Below are 23,597 nucleotides of genomic sequence, written 5' to 3' on the forward strand. Positions count from 1 at the left end.
GTAGTTCGCCCGTGAGATATAGATATCGAACCAGTGGAAAAAGCACACTGTTCGTAACGATATCCCGTAAAGTATCGAGAACCGTAGCAATTGACCGAACAGGACTGAAATACTTTCCAGTTCGCCATCTGCCTATGAGCTTTCATTAACATTGGCGCATAACGCTTGACGTGGTTGTTAGATGGCAATCTGGCAAACGTCGTACAGCGAACGACGAGTTCCGTTAGACGCCGCGGATGATTAAGGACGACGCCGAGTGTCGGAGAATTTTTTCCTCGTCGATGATTCTTCGGTGAACGTCACAGATTCTCCGCGATCTCGGCGCCATCCTCGCGAGACGAGCACCTGGCCGACGCGATTGTCCCACATACGGGAATTGCTTATAATTCGAACGAGGCAACCGGATAACCCGTAAGCAGTGGCCTCGGATAAACGAATGCCGATATTACGGATAACTGTACACCGGTGCGCGCTCAATGTGCAAATCGATCTGGATGAGGCGCATCCTCGATTTCCACGATCGGGTCTCGCGTGTATCATTTGTCGGTGTCTTGCAGCATTTAGACTGGTGTTTTTGCTTGGATGCCCTACGCGCTTGTGTCCCAGGCCGACGGAATCGATTTATTTTCGAGCCGTTCCTAATAATTGCCTGTCGAGATCGATTACGTCGATGTTGCCTCGTTTATACCGGTCGGGGATCGGTCGTGCGTGATATCTGGAGCGAAGAGTCGAGCGTTTTCCGCGGGAAACGTCCGCACAATAAGAGTTGGTCTTTAGCGTTGTTAAAATGAATTTTGAAGCCTTAGGAGATTTAGCATTCTTACCGATCTCAGACACTCGGAAAAGGAATTAAAATTGTATCGTAATAGTTTAATCTATTACGACCCGAGCGGGCATGGATCGCATGCAATGCGATCGCGGTTGTATAAATAACAGCAGTCGGTCGTGACGCGGCAATAAGGAAAGACATGATTAATTTATATTTTTTCTATAATATATTCAATAAGTAAAGGCTATGATATACGAAATATATGAAATATTATCTGAACATTTAATTAAACGTCGAGCATTTCATTAAGGAAGCATATTTTCATCTTTAACTTCGAAAAGAACAATTTTTTAACCGACTTCGAAAAAGGAGGAGGTTACTCAATTCGACATGTATATTTTTTTTTTAAATTTTATTCTCTCAAATTATATGTCTTCGAAAATATATCTGTAAAAGGATACATCGATATAACGAAAGTAAAAGTAACGAAGTTATAGGTATTTAAAGTACAGTCAAAGTAAGTACAGTCTGTTTTTATACGGTAGAGAGGGACCGCATTAAAATAACAGACGTTTACTTTTAACAAATAATTTTTAACATATTATGTTATTTTTATGCGGTCCCTCTCCGCCGTATAAAAACAGACTGTACTTACTTTGACTGTACTTCAAATACCTATAATTTCGTTACTTTTACTTTCGTTATATCGATGTATCCTTTTGTAGATACATATTCGAAGACATATAATTTGAGAAAATAAAATTTAAAAAAAATTGTTCTTCTCGAAGTAAAAAAATGAAAATATGCTCCCTTAATGAAATGTTCGACGTTTAATTAAATATCCAGATGTCGGTCTGATTAAATAAGAACGTTAATAAGACTTCCAGAAACTTATCGAAACGTGATTGCTAGCAAAAGAGACCGATGAAAGGCATCCAAGGGAGGAACACGCGATTTGTTGTTTTTTTTCGGTCTGCAATTCACTCGGCTCGAAAGGATTCGCGTGTCTGTTGGCTGTTGTTATGCGAATCAGGCTTCGTTTTCATTGATATTCCGTGTCGGTGGCGTCCTTTGTCGATCATCGCTTCTTTAAAACGCCTTTCTTTCAATCGATGGCAATTCAAAGGATTTCTGGGCCCATTCACGAAACCTTGGTATGCAGGAAACGAATCCTCAATGAAAGACTTTAAGAATCAAGGCTTGTGCACCAAGTGTTACGCAGCTTAGCATTTGGTACATGTAGATATTTTTAAAAGTGAGTAGTATCTACGTTAGCAATAACGAATATCCGAATTTCCATCGACTTGAATCTTAGAATTTGACACCAATGCTTAATATCCACGTCAAAAAAATGTTGCTCTGTTTGTGGTAAAATTGGCATACTGCGTTACGAATTGTTACAATCGCGTGAAATAATCACGTCAAGTCTTTATCGATATCGATCGATCAATTTGAGCGAATAAAAAAAAAATAAAATAATAAATTAAGAATTCCGTCTCCAGCGATCAGAACCGTTAAAACCCTTGCTGGGTTGTTCCGGTCAACAGTTCGATATTCAAAGGATGTATAATTACGTTTGTATAAACGTCACTTTGTATGTACCAACCGCTGATAATTCGGTACCTAGAAATGCGCGTTAGTACGCTAACTCGTTGACGGAGAAAAATTTCCACGCGATTTTAATTAATCCGAACCTTGAACTGGGTAATTGCTCAGATATGGAAAAACATGTTCGCGCCGGGTTAACGCGATGCATTTATATAAAGCAACCACGTTCCAACGTTTCTTTTTCCACGTGGAGGAATATCAACCGTGCTAAAGAAGCCTCGACCGGCCACCGAACCCGCACGATACCCCGCGATGCTTCCGCTTCGCGTAACAGCGAATGCGTAACTGCTTCCTACTTAATGGAAACCAAGGAAGTCTCATTTTTTTCTTCACGCGATATCAGATCCCGTTTCTGCTTCTTACACAGAGAGGAGGCAATGCGTCGCGATCGGTTCCACGGGCACGCTCGTATTTCTGCTCGTCCTCGCGGTGGAAATCTCGAGACGCGTTTATCTTACCCGCTGAGTCCCTCGATTAACCTGTTTGCCGCGATTCGCATCTGTACGTGCGTACCGGTCTCGAGTTAGAGTTCACTTTTATCCCTTTCGATACGGCTATGTTTTTCGTTGATATCGCGATAAGGAGCTACCGGACGGGCTTGTTTCGACGCTACATCATTGGTATCGGGCAAAATATATTTCCATTTATTTCTTACACTGGCATCTGTTTTACGGATACGCGTGACAAAATTGTATACGGCGATTCAAAGGAAGTCACGGAACGCCAAAGAATGTTTTTCTGTGTAAATTTTGGAAATACAAGAATTCCGTTTGTAGCCAGATGTTATATGTGTGTGTGTGTATGTGAATGCGTGTATGTATAGTATACACCCTCTGTTCCGAAACTAACTAATCAATTTTTATTAACCTCTGAAAGCTTCATGAGATTTCGTTCACTAGAAGCCAAGATACACGCAATTTGAGTGACGGTAGTTGATATACGTTCGTCGAAAAATGAATAAAGAGCAAAGAATCAACATTAAGTTCTGTGTTAGAATCGGTAAAAGCGTTACGGAAACGATCCAAATGCTTAAAATTGCTTATGGAGATAATTGTTTATCAAATACACAAGCTTTTGAGTTGCATCGACGATTTAGAGAAGCCAGAGAGGATGTGGATGATGATAAACGTTTAAACCGTCCAATCGAAATGATGACCGAAGAAAGTATCGAAAAAGTGCGAATTTGATCAATATTCCAGAATTTATGACATTCACCGTAACATATATATTTAGATTAATAATTATTACCATACAAAGTGAGTTTTAATGAAAGTTTAGAAACTCTTGAAACGTTATTTCGTTCAAATTTCATAAAATATTTTGGTAGCTTAAAGAAGTCCGATTATTATGCTTACCTTTAACAATATACATCGTTTAACTCTTTGAAGTTGAGTGGGTTAAAAACTATCCCACCTTTTGCTTAGCTTTACCATTTTATTCAAAGTTTTTCATTCGTGTGGCGATACTAAGAACTAACGCTAAAAGTACAATAAGTGTAGAGATGTATACAAGTGAAAACGCGTTAGCAAATTGTTGACGCTGTTTTTCTGTGCAGCTTGAATTTTCATTTTCGTTTATAATCGTGTGCCTCGAAGAGTTAAAGTGTCCTTCGCGCTCAACTCTGCCAGTATTTCTAAAATTCCGGCATCGCGTGCAGAAAAGCTGTATAAATAGCAATGCACTCCGATGCAAGTACATTATCGTGCGGTAAAATTTCAGGAAAATGCAAATTACGCAATCCATTTAGGGTCGAAAGCATCGCGTGAAAGAGAAATGTCCGACGTCGTTAAGTCCTTTCGTTTTCTTCTCTTGAGCGTCGTCCATCGTCTTGAATTTTAGGGTGCGCCCCACGCACCAGGCAATAAGGAACACTTGATATTCATGTCCCGTCTGCCGAAGGCATTCTTACGTGTACACCGTAGTCTGCATAATGCAGGGTGTAATATAATGCACCCATTGCCGGACGAGGCATCGCATGACGTCTCCAGGAAAGCGTGTTTTCGATAGGAGAGTCGTTCTCCTTGGAACAAATTCTTCTTTGTCCTCCGCCAGGCCTTCGCGATACACGCAACTTTTCAATCGTTTGCAGAATATATTATCTACATAGTAGTATAGGAATACAATTACTCTCGATTATTCGAACAAATATTTCGTAGTTTCGTCTATAGTTTAAATACACAAGTTGTCGTGAAAATTGACTAACATTTTGCAGTAAAAATATATTAATGTTGATACATCATTTATACAAATGAATTTTTCTGAAAACTAGTTATATCCCTGCTAATCTAAATTCAATCTCACTTTACACTTTACATTTGACACTTTTGCACTTTACACTTGTGCACTTTATACTTTTATACTTTACACTTTACGCTTTTGCACTTTACGCTTTACACTTTTCCACTTTATACTTTTGCACGTTACACTTTACACTTTACAAGTTCGCAGCCATTAGCTCGCTATTACTCGCGACGAAGGATCAATAAGTGATTCTTTGTCGCGAGTAATACCGATTACCAGGTCTCACCACGTGGAGGTTGCTGCGACTGGAGACCCGGAGATAGAAGGAATCAAAGTTCCTTCGATCTCCCTCTACATAGAGTATACATACATAGATGCATACCCTAAATAGAGTCGACGAGCTTAATACTAAGTACGAAACGATGAAAATCAAAGGAAAAGAAAATTCCCTTCGATTTCCAAAGTCCAAGTCCGACTCTGCCAAATAATTATTATTTGAACTAAATGGAAGCTAAATGGAAATCGCGACACGACGCGACCATGAAACTGGACTTACTGAGTCAGTCCCGTTTCCTCTTGTTGGATCTGGACTCGAGAGGAAGACGACCGACGCTTCCGAACCAGTCCTCTACACCCTGCATCCATCTGGGAGCCACGACGGACCCGACTTGTACCCGTCTCACTGCGCTTTGGACTTACTGCACTACGCCGGGAGTCTGGACTACACCAGAAGGGATACAGGGAGCAGAGAACCGATCCGGAGGAGCCGATTGTCCTCCTCTCGAATACAGATCCACCAGGAGGACGGCAACCGACCTTTCTGTCCAGTTACACAGTTGGTCACTTCACTTATCACATGAAGTAATAGCGACCGAGTTGGAGAACGAAGTTGCGAGTCCAATATGGACCTACGAACAAAGCAAAAGAATTGAACAAATGATTAATAATTATTCGACAGAGGACAGACACCCGTACACGCATGCCTTAAAACTAACTAGACTAAACTAAGATACCCACAAGCAATACCAAACAATACCAAGCAGAAACTACAAGGGAGAATAGGAGGAACGCGAGACAAGACGCGGGTTCGCGAGACACGGACGCGGATTCGCGAGATCCATACGGACCGAAGGATCGTCGAAGAATGGGACCGCGTCCTTCGTATACCTGTGTCAAGGGTCGCGGCCCGCTTGTGCCTGTCGAAGTAGAGAAGGGGAAGGACGAACAACAACCGCGTACCGCTCAATTGGTAGACTCGTTGAATCCATCCAGAATTCGTGAAACATTAATATCACAGCGAAATCATATTCCCTATCGTTGTTTAATTAATAAGTCTTGTCAAAAGTTAATTGAACAGAAATAATTTTTAGTTGGTCTAATCAATAGATATTAAAATATTGACAAATTTGTCACGATTAATGTCTCGAATGGATACTTATTCCGAACCGTAATTGTTATTAATGTCTAATCGAACACTGAATGATACTATATGTATCATACATGTTTAATTATGTCGGAGGTACAAATTAGTAGAAATTCAGCATTAAATGTGTCCGCTGTGTTTGATTCGTTTTTATTAATTTTTACGTTTGTTAGCACAGCAGTCACTGCGCCATATGTGTTGGCGATCGGCGGTATAATAAAACATTTTGTCGAGATCTCGACGAGAATTTGAAATAATCTTGATCTCGCTCATATCTCGATATCGATCTCGAATGTTACAAATAATCTCGATCTCGAATCGCATGTCGAAATCGAGACGAGATCGAGATTTATCTCGTCTCTTACGTATCGCTATTTTCGTTGTTTCAAATTCCTCATGCACTACTGAAGTATGTACCACGTATTATGCTACACCCTGTATGCGCACACTTGTATTTACTTTGATCGAGAATGAAAGGGAATATAGTAAAGAATTTATAGATATCCCTTGAAGTGCTTTTCGCAAGGTGGTCTACGAACATGTTTCGCTGCTTGCATATACTCTACCGCAGACGTGGGCGCATTTGACATAGCGTTATTTGAAATACTCTTTCAAACATAAGTTTCTTTATATCGTGGTTATTTCGTTTTTGAGATATATCTACTTCATCTTACTTTATGAAATAACTTACACTAATGATTATTTTTAAGAACAAATAACTTCTATTACCATTAATATAAAATTAAAGATCATTCTGTTTGTGATTCCTTTACAATTTGTACTATTCTCGTCCAATCCTAATGAAATTCTGTTTAGTGGTTCTACATGTTCCGATGGAAAATATAGGCTCAATATTATGGAAATATTAGCCATAATTATTATTAAACAATATCAAGCAAGTCTCTATCACTCAAGGAAAATAGGAAAGAAACCTTTTAAAAAACGATACAAGTTTTACAATGTGAAGAACACTGAACATGCTTTGTAAAAGAACTTTACAAGGAAATTCTGCAAATAAAATGTTATAGAAACTTTATTCATTACACGTGACAGAAAAACATCCAAAGGTCAAGTATATATCTACTATAACAAATAACGAACTTATTCCGATTATTTTACATAACATTGCGGGATATAAAAGTCAAAGATAATTATTCGGAATAATTATTTATTACTTTCGCTTCAAATAAAATTTGCTCAGGTTTCTTCGACAAGTCATTCTCATTCACGTACGAGTTTTCATTTCCTCGGTTGTCCAAACAGATCGGCCATCGTGTATTTTTAAGGCGCGTCCAACAAAGGCGCTCCATGATATTCACATCATTGAATAATAATACAGCGGTGTATTTCGCGCAGGTATACACACGCGCGAGTATCACGATACCTCACACAGTATGCATAATACGGCTGGTAACATAATGTGTCTATTGTTAGGAAGGAACTCTCTTTCTCTCTCTTGTTTATCCTCGAGTAAATAGGCGACGAACACATAGCCAGGTACATAGAAAACGTTTTAATACTCATTTGCATGCATTCAAGTTGCGTACGGCGCCTATACACGGTGTTTATAGTGTCGTCGGTCCAGACGTGCGTCTTTCTGAATAACATTTTCATGCGTTTACTTTTCCTTTTTGGAAACCTGTGGGTGCGTTCCGCGTATGATTTATGGTTGTTTGTCCGCGTGACGAATCAAAATTCGCTGCGCAGTTGGTATTCAAGACTCGGAATTTCTATGCTGATAATTATCTCTATTATCCTTTAGATGAAAGGGAATGTTCGTCGTTGTCACTTTTCAGAAATGTAATGCACCGAAATTTTATAAATACTTTAACAGCAATCAACCCTACGAGTCCTGTACTTGCTATTGTATAGAGGTACGCTCAATTACTTCGTTTAAATATACTTTAATCGTAAGCGTTATGTAATTTTCTTATTTCTTTGTGTACTTGAGATAATACGATCATCATTTAAATATAAACCGGAATTTTTGTACACAACTTTATCGGTGATAGATACAAATACAAATGGAGGTTTTTCTACGCTTTTTCTACGTACTTTTCTTCAACAGAATATATTTTCTTTGTCAGATAGGAAGCTCTCTAATCCCCTTAGGAAAAGATGCAGTTGATTGCTCCAGGAACCAATAGTGCAAGTACAGTTGAACCGCTGCAGCGCGCTGTGTTATTTTTAAATCTTTTACCTCTTAATACCTCCTTCAGTGTATCACCCATATAATAGTCACATGGAATCAGGTCTGGATTATAAAGTGGTTATTCGAGAGGTATTCAGTATATTTTAGTAAGTTTATCGTGAATTAATGCTGCTATATGCAGCCGTGCGTTGTCGTCCAGAAGAAGGACACCGCGAATCAATTACTACTACAATACTACAATAGTTAAATTTTATTTTCCATGATGGGATCAGAAAGCTTCCTATCTGACGGAGAAAATGTATTTCTGTTGAAAGAACTTACGTAGAAAAAGAAGACAATCCATTCGTATTTTGATCTATCCTCAAACCTTTTCTGAGGTGAGTGATAGCTTTCATTTCTTCGTCACGAAGCCAAATCCTCTTCATTGACTCTTCAAGATTCGTTTTGTTTGCGATGGTTTTACTCGCGATACTGTAGCAGTGTTCTTACCAGAGGAAATTTAATGTTACCTCTTGACAAGATAATTTTAAACCCATCGAAGAATCCCGTTCCGACAATTTTAATAAATACGTACTGTTAACAAGCGTAACTAATAATTTGTCTCCGTCGTCTGTATCTGTCTATCCATCTGACACGATTACGTAGCGTAACGAAAGCATCTGGAAAGTGACAAAAGCCTTCGACGCGAGATTCTCACGAGCGGAGAGATCACTGCTAGCTGTACATACAAAGTTGCACGTGTTCCAGGCATATAATTACGGAGGAAGCTAACGTGACAGGATCAAAGATAGCTATCGTCCATTAAGAATGCCTTCTATTCGAGCAAAAAAGAAGGACTCAACCTGCAGCATCGAATCAAACTAGACCCAACAGTCTGTATATCAATCACTCTGACAGTCGTAATTTCCATTTCCTCGACTTCACACTTGGCTACGTTAAGACTGCGACATTCCCACTATTTCAGAGCGATGCGAAAGAAAGCTATCGTATTAGTATTTCTTTTCGTCGATAAATATGGTATCTGGAAAGTAATATCCCACGGAGCATGCTACACTATCGTCGATCGAACATGAAATAGTAACAGTCTCACAGGACTGAATAAATAATCGACACTGACCGTGTTTTTATTCATCGAGCTTTATTGGTATACGTATGGTGAGCAATTTTATCACTTTAACCTTGAATGTCACAGATACTTACGTATTACTGAAATTTTCATATGTACGTATATATTTAAAATGACACATAATTGATGTTTCTTAAATTAATCATTTTAGATTCGGCCAAAAGAATTGTACCTAAGCGAAGAATCCTCTCTATAAGCCCTGACTGATTACAATCAATGTCCAGGCAAAACCCTTGAACCTACAAAGCTGAAATTTTGCACAGGGGTTTCCTTTATGATGCATAGAAGGAATAAGAAAGGATATTTTGAAATTCAACACCTAAGGGAGTAAAAAGGAGTTGCGACGTTTGTACGAGGAATATTTTATTTGTTGTCGGATTTGCTTGAAACTTGGTCTTAATGCTCTTTGACATAATTAATCAAACACATATTTCGGCATTTAAAAAAATTCAATCCCTGATGGGGTGAAAAGGGGCTGCAAAGTTTGTATCAACGTCCAAGCTAAACCCTTGAACCTAGAAAGCTTAATTTTATTGATTTCTAATTGAATAAATGATGTTCGATGCAAAAGAAAGTAATTGTTCTATTATCCGAAAATTCCCCTATCCGGCCACTTTTGTCTCCCTATTAATTCGGATATGAGAGTCTCCACTGTATTTGTAAAATTCAAAAAGGAATATATTACAAAATAAAGGGTCGATAAATTAACGCCAAAATTTAAATATTTGTTGAAAATCGTGTTATTAATGTCTATTCAATGCTTAGTGTAAAGTTTAAATAGTGTCAAAATTATCCCTCTTGATTCATATTTCGCAGCAGTATCGATGATCTAGGTTATTATTTCGATAATAAAAAGTAATATTGAATTTGTTGTTTCAAACAGAAAATTTACGATCTTCTTTCGCAATAATTCGTAACTCGATAGGCTGTAAACTTATCCCTTGAGTAATTGCAATCAATGTGAACTACGAGACATCTCATAGTTGGTAATGAATGGGTTAACTAGACTCGATGTTTTATAATATTATGTATTCCTCGATTGCATCACTTTTACTAAAAAAAAAAACAACAGATTGTAAACTATGCGAATATTAAACCTACTCCCTGTACTCGCGTTTTCTAGAATCTAGACTTAATAAGGATGTTCCGGAAACTGGAGGAGCATGTAATTTAATTGATACGCATTTTCTTCCCCTTCATATTAACGTTATTAATAGAAACGAGGTTCTTGTACCGTCATTCTTCGAACCTTAAAGGACCTTGCTTACCGGTATATCTATAAAACAGGACTGGTTTTTCCGTTTAACGCAAGGTCCCATAATTATGTAATTACGGTTTCTTATTTCTGTCAGCGGTTCTATGGCTGCTGCACTTGGTCTCGTCCCCTTCGAGGTGTATTCATGCTGTTACGCGTAACTTCCGGTCCTCTCCACAATTAAGGAATCAAGTCGATCGTGCAATATACAATCGTGTGTCGCTTTATAAGATACCGATATTACTGATTCGTAGACTGCGGATCATTTATGCAAAACGAAATCTTCGCGAACGTGGCTACAAAAATTCAACTTAAATAGGAATTAATTTTATTCTGCAAATATTATAACATGAATTTTACTTTTAATACCTTTTATATTCTTGTATATTGCTTGCATTTTGTAGTTACTTGCACATTGAAATTTCCTATAAATGCATAAAGATCCGCAGTCTACTGATTCGATTCCATGTTCTTGAATATTTTGACAACCAACCGACAGTTTTTATAATAATACTATATAGTTGTAAAATTATATAAGTAATACATCAAAATGAACGCAGTCTGTTTATTTTCGATTTAAATAAATGTGCGTGCAGTAAAACTGTAAGTAAATTACGGAAATTATTTGTATCGTTATATACATTTCTGTGAATAAAAATACAAGCAATATTTGTAATTTATTCATGCATTATCTTATGGCTTTTTCTTATTGTTGTGTATAGTCCTTTAGATGTATAATGCTTGTATGATTATAATTTTACATCTTTTTACGAGAGGGTCACATTGGCATTGGCCAGAACATTGAACTTCGACAAGAAGTTTACGATCAATTCCATAGTGAGAACTTTAATTAATATTCTGCTGCCGTCGCTCAGAGTTGTATAAGTCTATAAATCCAAACAGGTTTAATTATGGCTTTGTACACGAACGGTATGGTTTTCATTTGAGGTTGCGAGTGTTTTACAGGAAGCCAATAAAACCTCCTAATATGTTTACTTACGCTGCTATCGTAGGATATAACAAAGAGAATTGCTGTTGATCAAGATTCACATTCCATGGTTTTTGTATTTCTCAACGTTTTAAGGTGGCACGAATTCAACCAAAAATAGAAGTAATTACACCAACCTGATGCAATACTAAAAATGGCATTTGTAATGTTCAAAAACTCCACCGCTAAATATCCGCAACAATATCGCCAGCTTTTATTTTAATACATATAAAAAAGAATACAAGTCTCATTTCCTGTTTAATTGAACGACGAACTTATTTTCTAGCTTTGTTCAAGAATTCGCCTCGCCACCTGCCGATGGAATCACCTTATTGTTGGAGACATTGCGAGGTGTTCAGCTGGCCCAAAGTTCACCACCGTCCTCTGGTCACACGGGCCCAAGAGTAGGCACCAGACGAGCTGCTTTGGACGAGTTAGGTTGCGTCGAGTGTCTGGCTGCCTGCGCCGAACGATGCACCGATGCACCCAGGCTTCTGGTGCAAGCTCAACCCGGTCTTCTTGCTTTGGCAGTCTGTCTGACTAGTAGCTTGAACCGGTCCCGAGTTCTAGCTCTCCAGGTAACAATCGTCACTTCCGTTTTGAACGTCGATAACTGTTAATAAAAAAAATAAAAAAGACCACGCCTAGTCGCACGCCGATATTTTCATTTCCTACGTCAATGTACATATATTGTGGAAACACATATGGATTTCACGATAAGTTGAAAACTTTTCTTCCTAGACACATTTGTGTCTCTAAGTTTTGTGCTAAAAGCAAGATTTTCTACGAATGTTCACCATTCCCACAGAAATTGATGTTTTGAAAAATCTCTATGTACTTCCTCAGTATACATCATGTAGAAATTAAAATACTTGATTTTCTATTTTAGGCCTAACCATACCTGAGAACCCCGCTATCCCGATTAGAGTCATTCGAAAATTATTTTGTTAATACTCAATGCATGTATAACACATGCTAACAAACAGATTTTCCATTAAGTCAAATAATTTCAATAAATAAATTTGTTGATATAGCTATGATTTTCATGCATCCAAGACGACTTGACCGCTTAATTAAAACGTTGACGAGATATAATTGAATAAAGTAAAGAGAATACTGGGTCAGTCTTCTCATATTTCACGAGGTGTTCGCTTATTCTCGTCTCTGACCCATTGAGATAATCGTAAATGCGCGTCTCGAACAAACCCGGTCCACTGATTGTGAGACGGTCTTATACCCCGTTATTTCGAGAGCGTACGTCGTCAGAACCAGTTTTTATCGTCTATCCGAACGTTATTCGGCCAGCTTCATTTGCAAACTCACGCGCACCCCACACGTTTCCTTCTTTTTATTTCCTGCGTCCAAGGAAATGCACCTCGCAGGCATCGCAGCTACGATCAGATGTTGACTAACCGAACTGGATAATTACTTCCACGGCACGTGGTCACAGAAAAGTACAACGCTGGAAGAATATAACGAGTATAAAGAGATCCTTATCCTCTTGCTCGGGGAAGGAATCGTCGACAGGCTTTGCTTGCCAACTAGAATTGTATATAGAAATCGCTTCACTCAGTTTACTCCTAAGATAATTCTTGTAATTTATCATCATTACCGCGGTATACGTTTATCCACGCGTTTCGTTTAAATTCAAAGTTTTCTGAACCCAAACAAATTTAATTATCGTTCACGTCTGCGTTGTACCTTTCTTATTGCGATCGTTATACGCGCACTGACAACACGATCTAAAAAAACATCGTTCAATAAATTACACAATAGAAATTTGTTGTCACAACCCCAATGATATCCACATACAACATGAATTTTTTTATTCTATATCATTTACTTTTTTGAAAATTAAATCTTAAAAGTTACTCGTTTCTTCGTGAATATTTATAGGCGGATACATTTGCGTCCTGTGTCGAGGTTGATTATACATTTATAAATCCTTATAATAATATTCCTTATGACACCAATAGCGCGTTATAGCTTTATGAAATCCAAGACGAAATAGAATTTGCGGAGTCCATTTAAAAATAAAACATTTCTATACTCAATGTCGTTTTATTAAAACAACAAAACAAATTATGAAATATAAGGAAAATATCTAATTTTGAACGATAATTCAGCAGTAATACACGTTTCTGCAACTAATTTAATAATTACCACTTATAATAATTTTATGATAAAATCGGTTATCTACAATTTTTTGTCGTAAAAAGTCATTTAGCTTATCTTTTCCTTCCATTTCTAACAAGCTTCATTTAGTACATGTTTGTTAAGTTTGCATATCCTATAAAGGCATAGAGTCCACAATCTACTTATAATAATATATTCTTACCTTAAACGATTTTTGCTCGAACAGCACAATATCTCGTAATTTCCTTGGAACTGTTTGCGTTTTTCAGCTACTCACGAAGGTTTGCCAAGCTCCAGGTGGCCACGCAGCTGTCTCGGAAGCAGTTTCTACGTTGAGGTTGAAGTACGGCGAGGGTGGACGATTTCGATTCCTGGCTGGTGCACTTCTGGCTCCCAGAGCAGCGATTGCACTGAGAGTCGCAGGAGTTTCGTTTTTGAACGCTTTCCTGAAATCTGCACCACGAACGCAAACCAGATTATACATTCAGGTAGGTTCGGGATATCGAGTTTGAAACTTTAAACCATCGATAAAGCGAATAATTCAATCTTGAAACAAATTCTTTAACGACGTTTCGATCCTTTGGGGATTTTTTATCCTGATAAAAATATATAAAACAGAATCAAACTTGATAAAACACAATGTTTGGTAAGCAACACGTGGCTAAATTAACAAACGAAAATAACAGAGTTCGACTGGAATATGTACAGTGTATAATGAAACAATAAATTATACTTAAGAAAAATGATTTACTACATCGTTATATCGCATAGTGAAACACATTTATATAATTTCGATGAAGATTAACCCTCCATAGTTTAAATAATGTCTAACTTTTAAACAAATTATACTATTGGACTACAATAATTGTACATAAAGTGAATCATTGATATATAATAACACATTCATTTACCGTTCTTTTGAATACTTCTGATCTCTCTTCTGATCTCATCTTTGAACCCCAGCTGGTAAAACGTTATATACTTTTAATCCTTCATAAAACATACTGTTTTGCGTAATCCTTGTTTTTCGTTCACCTGCCGCTTTCAGTACTCACTATCTCTGCAATATTCGATAACTCCGCCTCAAAAAGCCATTAGCAATTTTAAAAATGAATTTACTGAAAATCATTTACTCAAATGAATTTACTGTCATCAACTGAAACGTTTGCAACGTGTGCTCTACTCTGGTTGTCGATGACATTGCAATATGATTCGCACGGCAAGATTTCATGCAACTTGTAACTGACTCAGCTGTGTTTCTCCCTTATCGAAGTAGTAGCGTCGCATAATATTTGAAATGCAGCGCATCGTTTGAGAGTCACGTAAGCTTACAGAGAGTTAAATATTCTTTTTCTATGAGACATGCGCTCTATTCTTATGATCTAGGACTAGTGCAAAGGGATCGAAACGTCGTCAAATCTTGTTTCACGATTAAATTGCTTATTTCGTTTCGATCTAAAGATTCGATTTGGTAAATTGTATTTCGTCTGCGAGCAGGCCGAAGCCTGCGAAGCTGGACTAGAGCCGCAGGTTCTTCAAGAATGGCTGAAAGAATTGGACGGCAGAGAGGAGGACGCTTTGAACGATCTTCTACATAAGGAGGTGCAGAGATGGGCGCACAACTGTGTCGACGTGGACGTCCTGCAGCGAAGAGTCGTACGTGCCGAGGAAACCTGTAGAATTCTCAGTAAAAAAGTTTCGGCTCTGCAGACCGAGCTCCAGCAGCTTCAGCTGGAGAAGCTGAACACTTACAACCTGGAGGACCGTGAAAAGGTGACGGTGCTCGGTGCGAAGCAGTCGCTGAAAGTGTCGTCGAACGCCGAGGACGAGGGCATCAGTTCGTCGGAGAGGTCGAGCAGTCCAGAGAACACGAAACATCAGCTGCGTGGAAACCATCAAAAGCTGAATCCATCGCCGGACAACGACCAGGAGACGACGATAGAAGACGTTATCGAGGAGCTAAGGATCATCGTGAAGGACGCCGAAGAGGAATTCGACGAGAAGAGCCACGAACAAAGTCGGATAGACCACGTCGCAAATCAGGATCTTCCTTGCAACGACCGCGCCTCCAAGACCAAACTGTACAACAATTCCGACACGTTCGACAAGGTGCTGAAGAGAGATCAACAAACGAATGGCAAACTCCCAAAGTCCAACGCGGAATCCAGCGTTTCTCAGAATGTGATAAAAGGTGAGCAGGTAACATACTTCGGTAACGATCGAGACTACAGTTTAAATTCGAGCGACGTTAGGCAGCTCAGCTCTGAAACGCGAAGAGTTTCAAAATCTTCCGTGGAAGGCAGCGTGAAGATTGTCGTGAAAGGACCGGATGTCGAGGACGCCATCGTCCCGACTATTTTGTACCCTCAGCCGCCTAGAAGATCGCCGCCGTGTTTGGCGACTATCATGGCGGCGAGGAACGGCGACTTCGTTGATCACGAAGGGACCTATAACTCTCACGACGAAGAAATCGAAGAGGAAACTTTGGGCGATGGCAGCGATTCCCTCCTCAGCGCTTCTCGGTTGAAATACAACGGGAAGAGTCCGGTTTACGAAGAACAGATCAGAAACACCAGAGTCGATCGCTTTCGGAAATCAGTCGCAAAGGAAACCGATAACGAGGACGACGATAAATCGAAGAAGGGCTTCGACGATTTTCGTCTCCGACGCTTCAGCGAGAGCGAGATCAAAGACAAGAAGTCGATCAGAAGTTTTGAGAACACGTACAGCCTGAAAAGTAGAGCGACGAACGAGTCGAGGTCGAACAATAGAGCAACGGACGGGTTCGTTCAGAGGCACAGCTCGAAATACAGAAGCGAAGTAGAAAAAAGGAAACTGCTGCGCAGATCCGCCAGTCACGATTACCTTGAATCGAGCGCGTCGAGTCCCCGATCGAGGAGGTCTGGTAGGAGCAGGGTGGAGAGCCACATCAGAAAGTTCGAAAGTCTGAACTCGTTCGACGAGCATCGGAGTCTTCAGAGCTACGGCCGGCCAGAAAGTTCGGAGAACTTGAACAAACAAGAGCAGCAATTCTTCGGGGATGAGAGTTCCCGATCCAGGATGCGCAGATCCGAGTCCTTTCATCATGTATCCCACGTTGCCAAGAAAGATCAGTGCTCTTCGCGAGGAGGAAGCGACAGTGGACTGTTTTACGTAACGGATTTCAATCTGGAGCCGCTTGTAACGCGAAGACCAAGGTCTATCGAGGCTCCAAAATCGCCCAGTCTGCTGACAAAGTCTTTGGACAGAATTGACGAGGGTCTGGATTCGATGGTCGACATCGTTATCACGGAAGAGAAAAATCAATGGAGCTCAAACAAGTACCAGTCGAAAACAAAGAAGACTCGCGATGACAGACAACTAGTCAGATCGAGATCTAGTAGACTGGAAGACACCAGGAGTTGTCATGAACTAGGAACGAAAGTAAGGAAGGGAGAATCTAGAAGCAAACATTTGAAGAACGATGAGTTCTACTCTACGCAAATCAACAACAAGCAACTGAGAAACGACGAGTTGTACGAGGAGCGGAGAAATCGTGAATGGAATTGTCAGAATGAGTTGAATTCTGCTAGGAAGAATGCTGACTTGGACTTCGATTGTACCCCCGTGATATTGACGAAAAATGGAGTGAGACACAACTCATTCAGTCAGAGTGAGAATATTGGCAGTAGGTTTTCAAACCGATCCAAGGATTCGGGGATTTTCTCTGGACGAACTTACGACACGTTTGGTCTAGGAAAGAGTCGATTCAATGCCAGCAAATACACCGGAAATAAACAAATCAAGGAGAATCCGATCGGAAGAAGGAACACGACATCATCCGTAATTGGAAGCCGTGGAAAGGTCACCGATGTCGTATCAGGACTTTATTAAAAACAACCTCTTGAGTGGTGAATATTCTTGGTCAAAGTAATTGTCGAATACGGAATACTTTCTTCCTAGTGTGAAATCTGTCAAACGAATGTACAAGGCAATATAACGTTACAATCGTAATTTTTCTATGCCAGATTAAATAATAAACAGAAATTCTTTTCGAACAGTAATTATTTGATTAAAAACATTAAAACATGAAGCGTATCTTAACTTCAAGGTTAATGAATCTAAAAATCTACGTATATGCGTTCATTGCACTCAAAGGATTAATTTTCATTATTTCTCATCTCGCGAAATATGGCGTAATATATTGTGCACGATAAAATATTTTTTTTTTTGTACACGCTTTGATTACAAAAAAATGTGCGTGACTTTCCTCCAAATATTCGTATATCTTTTAATGTATTCGTTGTAAACAAACATTGAAATTAAGGAATATCGTTAAGTTTGCTGTATTGTTTATCGCAGTTCAATGAACGTGTCGCTTCGGTGCAATATTTGTAATTGTTACCAGCAAAATCGAAAATTGAATTTATGTTGTACACAAAACATGTGTCCGTTTTCATTACGAAGATAGGTATTTTGGTGATGGACAGTTACACCTTTTTGATGGATTGTGCAATACATTCTTCACTACACGTAACTGCATCTCTGTAATTATATCGCGCTAAAGAGAAGACTGTAATTTATAAACGTTTAAATAAGAATGTACATAATACTACCGAAAGAACAAAAAGTAGGTCAGAGAACATCAAAATAGTTATAATATAAGAATAAATATTGGCTATATTAAAAAATGCCGTACGTGTAGCTTTGCTATTATTGTACATGAACGTTTTCTTTTAACTTATTTACTTACGCTAAAACGACGTTGTATTTATGTTCTAAAATTTAATAAAATTCCTACCCTTGAGATAACATCTATTTTGTAATGCTATGCTGAAACGAAAAGTAGAAAGTGTAACCCATAAATAATAACACAATTGAATTCAAGGTATACCATGTCATTTATTTATTGTTAACGCAACAAACGTAGAAAAATAGAATTTATAACAATATATTTCATTTATGTATATATTTACATTTACAACTCATATAAAATTTGTCATGGTATCGCACACTCATAACTGTATTATATGGCCGATGATTTTCCTAACAACTCATGTTTAATAAATATTTGTCGTTTTAACTTTAGATAGTACATACTTAATATTGAAGAGTATTATATGAAATTCCACAATGATACGCTTATTTAAATTAAATGCACAAGATTTTCAGTCAACGCGAAAAATATTAATGAAATGTAGAAAATACATAATACATTCTTAAAGAAGTTTTAATAAATTACCTCCCATTTTTCTAACTAGCCGTTGCATGTAACAGTGTAGTTGTAACTTCGCTAAGTTCATGACACGAACGTCCATTTCGATTTCCATTTCCATTACCTAGCATTAGACGTTCATTAGTTTTATCGTGTGTTACTTCTAAAAGTTGTTGTGAAGTTTGACCTGAAAATGGAAAAAGACGTTGAAAAATCAAAGCTTCAATTTACTTAATTACTATTCCATTTTAAATATAACCTTGACATGACGATAACAAATATGATAATTCCTCTTGATTAGAAATATGTTGAAATTCTTCCCCACATGCACCTTTCAATACTGCAATAACTTCTGATCGTGGATTATAAAAATACAGACCTTGTTTTCGGTTATTAAATTCATTTATTAATGTTGCTATTCCCTATAATAAAAAGATATACTGTAACTGTTACGAGTACCTTTCGATTGTCGCAAAGGGGAATTAATTGAACATCTAAATATTTACTTTAGCAGCGGTAAAATCTGCTCCTAAAATATATCTACAATCAACTACAACTGGCATCTGACTGGAACCCTGTTTTCTTCCAGCATTGCCAACGGATTTTTTAATAAAATCTACAGCAGGAAAATAAAGACTGTTTCCCGGTGTTACTAATAGATAATCAGCTCCAGAGATAGTCTAAAATATATAAAAATGCATATTTATAAAAAAATAAAAAAAAAAATTATACACAATCATTTTTAATCTGTTACTTACTGTACACTTATCAACGTGTATCGTAGGACGTGCAGAGGGATATAATAAAAATATAAGATTTGTTCCTACACCTAATAATATTCCATATTCCACCCCGATAGCTAGACAAAATAAAAATGTAACAAACATTGGGATCAAATCTTTTTTACTAGTCCTCCATATAAGCTTCACAACTTGATATTCAATCATATATATCACAGCACAGATAATAACTGCTGATAGAGAAGCTATAAAAATAATGCAAACTTTTAGATATATATATATTTGTAATGTACTAAATACACATAGAAAGAACGACGATTATATTACCTTTCGGTATAAAGTAAAAATATGGTGTCAGCAGGCTCAGAGCCAGTAATATTAATATTCCCGTGTACAAACCACCCATTGGTGTTTTTACACCACTTGCATGATTCACAGCAGACCTGCTAAAAGAACCAGTAACTGGCATTGCACTTGCGCAAGATCCAAGAACATTACAAATTCCTAAAGTAATTAGTTCTTGGGTAGCATCAACTTTGTCACCATTCGCAAAAGCTTTTGCAATTGCCACATTTCCAAGAACACCAATTATGGGTACTAATGCTATGGATGCACCCAATTCTGAACACATATCGGTAAAACTTAAGGTCTCGTTCTTAATTTGCGTATAGAATGGAGGTAAACCAAAAGGTGGAAGACCAGATCTAACCGGACCAGTAAGAATGAATGGAGAGCCAGATTCTACGGAGTTGAACTTATAAGCGATAGTAGAACAAACGATAACAATGATAGCATTTCGTGCTGTCGATATTAACCATATTATTTTCTGTAGTATTTTGTGATATTTGTTTGATTTTTCATTGTTGGAGGCAAACTTAATATCTTTCATTTTCTAAACAATAAATACAGTACATTATAATTTTATAGCTAAATAAACTGCAACCAATAAATCATATTGTATTACACATTACCCTAAACATTAACAAAACAGTAATACAAGAGAAGCTCATTCCAGTATCCCATAGACTAGCCGTGTGAATATTACTAAACACCTTCGTTAACGTATCTAGAAATCCTTGAGAGGAAATCTTCAATCCCAATAGACCTTTGAGTTGGGAAACCACAATTATAACAGATGTTGCAGAAGTAAAACCAACTGTGACTGGTATCGATATAAAATCTATAAGTACTCCTGCAAATAATTTGTATACTCTGACAAGTAGCAATTTCAAAGTGAAAGGCTCCGTTTAAAATCTTTAATGATATACAATATGTTACCCATATGTAAAGAAGCCATTAACAACTGCAAGCAACCACATAAAAATGCAAGCAATACTGCAAAATCTGCATTTCTACCCTGCACGTATTCATGAGTCATGAGTGCCATAAGTGCAGTTGGTCCAATTGTGATATCTTTACACGACCCAAATATTATGTATACCATAGCTCCCATAAATGCAGAATAGAGACCATACTGTAAAATATATCTGGTTATTTTAGGTATTTGACAAGATTTGATACTTTTCTAAATCTACAGGGTGTCCCAAAAGTCGGGGAGGAGCCGGAAATGGGGGGTAGCTGAGACGATTCTGAACAACAATTTCCCTTGCAAAAATGTCGGATGGGGCTTCGTTAAGGAGATATTAAGCGAAAACCCCGACCAATCAGAGCGCGCGTAGACCGTTGGAGCGGCCGCGGTAGCGAAGGTTACGCGCTAGGCGGCAGCGTCAATGTCCTGCGATGCACGTCGAGTCACTTGTTCGCGTACAAGCGCGGCCGCCTAGCGCGTAACCTTCGCTACCGCGGCCGCTCCAACGGTCTACGCGCGCTCTGATTGGTCGGGGTTTTCGCTTAATATCTCCTTAACGATGCCCCATCCGACATTTTTGCAAGGGAAATTGTTGTTCAGAATCGTCTCAGCTACCCCCCATTTCCGGCTCCTCCCCGAGTTTTGGGACACCCTGTATATAGCATAGTGAACAAAATTTCTAAAATTAAACCAAATTTTTCATAGAACATTTTCCACCTGCGGTTCTAATCCTGCCAGTGTTGCATAAGCGAGTCCTTGCGGCATAACAGTAAGTCCAACAGTAATACCAGCGATGGCATCATTTAAAAATTTTTCGGAATTATATTTTGGTAACCAGTCAATGATCGGTATTCGTTTCTTAATAAGTTTGTTAAACTGGCTACCTTTCGATTGCCATTTCCGCCGATCTATCATTTCCGGGGCCATTATGAATCAAATACCTCCAAAAAAATATTCAAATTTAATAAACCAACAATTCGTATAGCAAAATTATTTTCCAACTTCTTAATAATGAAAATGCATAAAACTTTCGAAAAATTGACTTCATTGATTAATGACATTTTCGGCGCGGTTCAAAAACAGAAAATATTTTTACCTGTGAAAGTCTCAACTTTCACCGTAGCGCCGCAGCTGCCCACACGCATGTATTTTCAGTTTTTCTTCGTAAATATGTATGATCACATATCGCGATATCGCGAATTGAAAAAAAAAAAGAAAAGAAAGGAACAATAAATACACCTGTATCAATTTACAGTATTCACGTATCACGTTACGGTAAGGAACTGAAAGACACCAAAGCCTTTCGGCCGCTTATATACCCAGAAAGAACGCGAAACCTAACTCACGTTAGTGAAGGAAAAGTCGCCGCTAGCCTTCATACTTTTTGCACGAATCGCAAACAATACAAATTCTTCATGAATGTAATATGTACGAATTTATATGAATAATCTTAACGTTCCGGTAATCCATGAAAGTTCAATAACAGATAGTTGGTAAAAACAAAATTATCATTTTTTTTAACACAGCAGAAAATACTCGTAAAAAAACTGTAAAGCGTATATAAAAAAAGATCTCATAATCAATAATGTTATTGCTACGGTAATCCATGGAAGTTCAATACCAGATAGTCGGTAAAAACAAAATTATCATTTTTTTAACACAACAGAAAATAATCGTAAAAGAAAAAAAAACTGTGAAACGTATATGAGAAAGAACGTCCCAAAAGTAGAAATTAAAATTCAAGGAGGTAGTTACTTTACTACTTTTACTACATAACTAATTTGTTTCTATTGTTCTATTGTTTCCGTTGGACGCAATAAAAATTACATTCGAAACGCATTACAGCAAAATATGATAGCCTTCATGTCACTTAAAATTGCACAATCTAAACGCGCAAAGTTTTGTTTTAATTTCACCGGCGTTTAAGGCTACAACGAGCGAAGGCGGTTTTTTTGTTATTTTACGTATGATTGGACATTTCGTTTGTTAGAACGCGATATTTCTCAACATCCTTCGAACGCCGTTTAGGTCCATTAGCGTTATTAAAGAACAATAGCTAGTTGACCCATCTCATTGACAGCTATCGTGTACACGCGTATTAAAAAAGCATTACACGGTCAAATGAACAAGAATTATTTACCCATTTATGTTGCAATTAATTTTTAGCACTCGCGCAATCGCTGAACGGAACATACACAATCATTCGATAGTTTAAATAAGATGGCACATGTTCGTTCGAGTGCACTGTAATCTGTATTATAAATTACAGGACATACCATTAATTATTTTGAAGACTTTCATTCCTACGTGTCAGTTTCTACGTGGAAATATTGATCACATTCGTCAGCTGGCATAACCTGTCACAAACGCTATACGGTGTCGTACTTTTAATAACCTGTTTACGTAAAAATTGCGAACGAAAGTCAGCTAAACGATGAACAATTCAAGTTTTCTACGAGAAGGAAAGATGCGAGCAATATACGCGCCGCACACGATCTCACCATAAACTGAACTTAGGATTCCTAGGAACCGGCATTTCATTTAGATTCGAGGGAAAGTGTAGTTCACACGTTTGTCAATAGAGGGACTGCATTTCCGTACTGCAGTCGGTAATTTAGTATGAGAAAACTCGGTTTGTTGTCTCGTTGAGTAACAA

At 38.0% G+C, this 23,597-nt stretch overlaps 2 protein-coding genes and 1 long non-coding RNA gene across 6 annotated transcripts in view; 2 read left to right on the plus strand and 1 right to left on the minus strand.

Annotated features, from left to right (window-relative positions):
- Positions 1-18,765, plus strand: part of LOC128881457 (uncharacterized) — an 84,349-nt gene extending 65,584 nt beyond the window's left edge. For both annotated transcript variants that reach the window (XM_054132502.1, XM_054132503.1), the window contains exons 4-6: positions 11,849-12,140; positions 13,968-14,186; positions 15,196-18,765. In XM_054132502.1, the coding sequence (XP_053988477.1) occupies positions 11,849-12,140; positions 13,968-14,186; positions 15,196-17,571 (2,887 nt within the window). In that variant the 3' untranslated portion in view covers positions 17,572-18,765. The remainder of the gene's footprint in view (positions 1-11,848; positions 12,141-13,967; positions 14,187-15,195) is intronic.
- Positions 8,872-10,093, plus strand: LOC128881463 (uncharacterized). Its single transcript, XR_008458078.1, has 3 exons — positions 8,872-9,065; positions 9,158-9,348; positions 9,471-10,093. It is a non-coding gene; the product is annotated as an uncharacterized LOC128881463 (long non-coding RNA).
- LOC128881458 (sodium-independent sulfate anion transporter-like) lies at positions 18,613-23,475 on the minus strand. Of its 3 annotated transcripts, none has more exons than XM_054132504.1 (9): positions 23,218-23,475; positions 21,659-21,882; positions 20,911-21,106; positions 20,604-20,824; positions 19,960-20,524; positions 19,651-19,877; positions 19,399-19,572; positions 19,152-19,314; positions 18,613-19,079 (listed from the first exon to the last, which is right to left on the minus strand). In XM_054132504.1, the coding sequence occupies exons 2-9, from the start codon at positions 21,866-21,868 to the stop codon at positions 18,931-18,933; spliced, it is 1,905 nt and encodes a 634-aa protein (XP_053988479.1). In that variant the 5' UTR covers positions 21,869-21,882; positions 23,218-23,475; the 3' UTR covers positions 18,613-18,930. The 3 variants fall into 3 exon arrangements, with proteins under 3 accessions (XP_053988479.1, XP_053988480.1, XP_053988481.1); XM_054132505.1 differs by lacking the exon at positions 23,218-23,475 and adding an exon at positions 22,038-23,171; XM_054132506.1 differs by lacking the exon at positions 23,218-23,475 and having other exon boundaries at positions 21,663-21,786.
- Between the last annotated feature and the right edge of the window lie 122 nt (positions 23,476-23,597).

Source organism: Hylaeus volcanicus, chromosome 8, assembly GCF_026283585.1.
Source record: "Hylaeus volcanicus isolate JK05 chromosome 8, UHH_iyHylVolc1.0_haploid, whole genome shotgun sequence".
Lineage (NCBI taxonomy): Eukaryota > Metazoa > Arthropoda > Insecta > Hymenoptera > Colletidae > Hylaeus > Hylaeus volcanicus.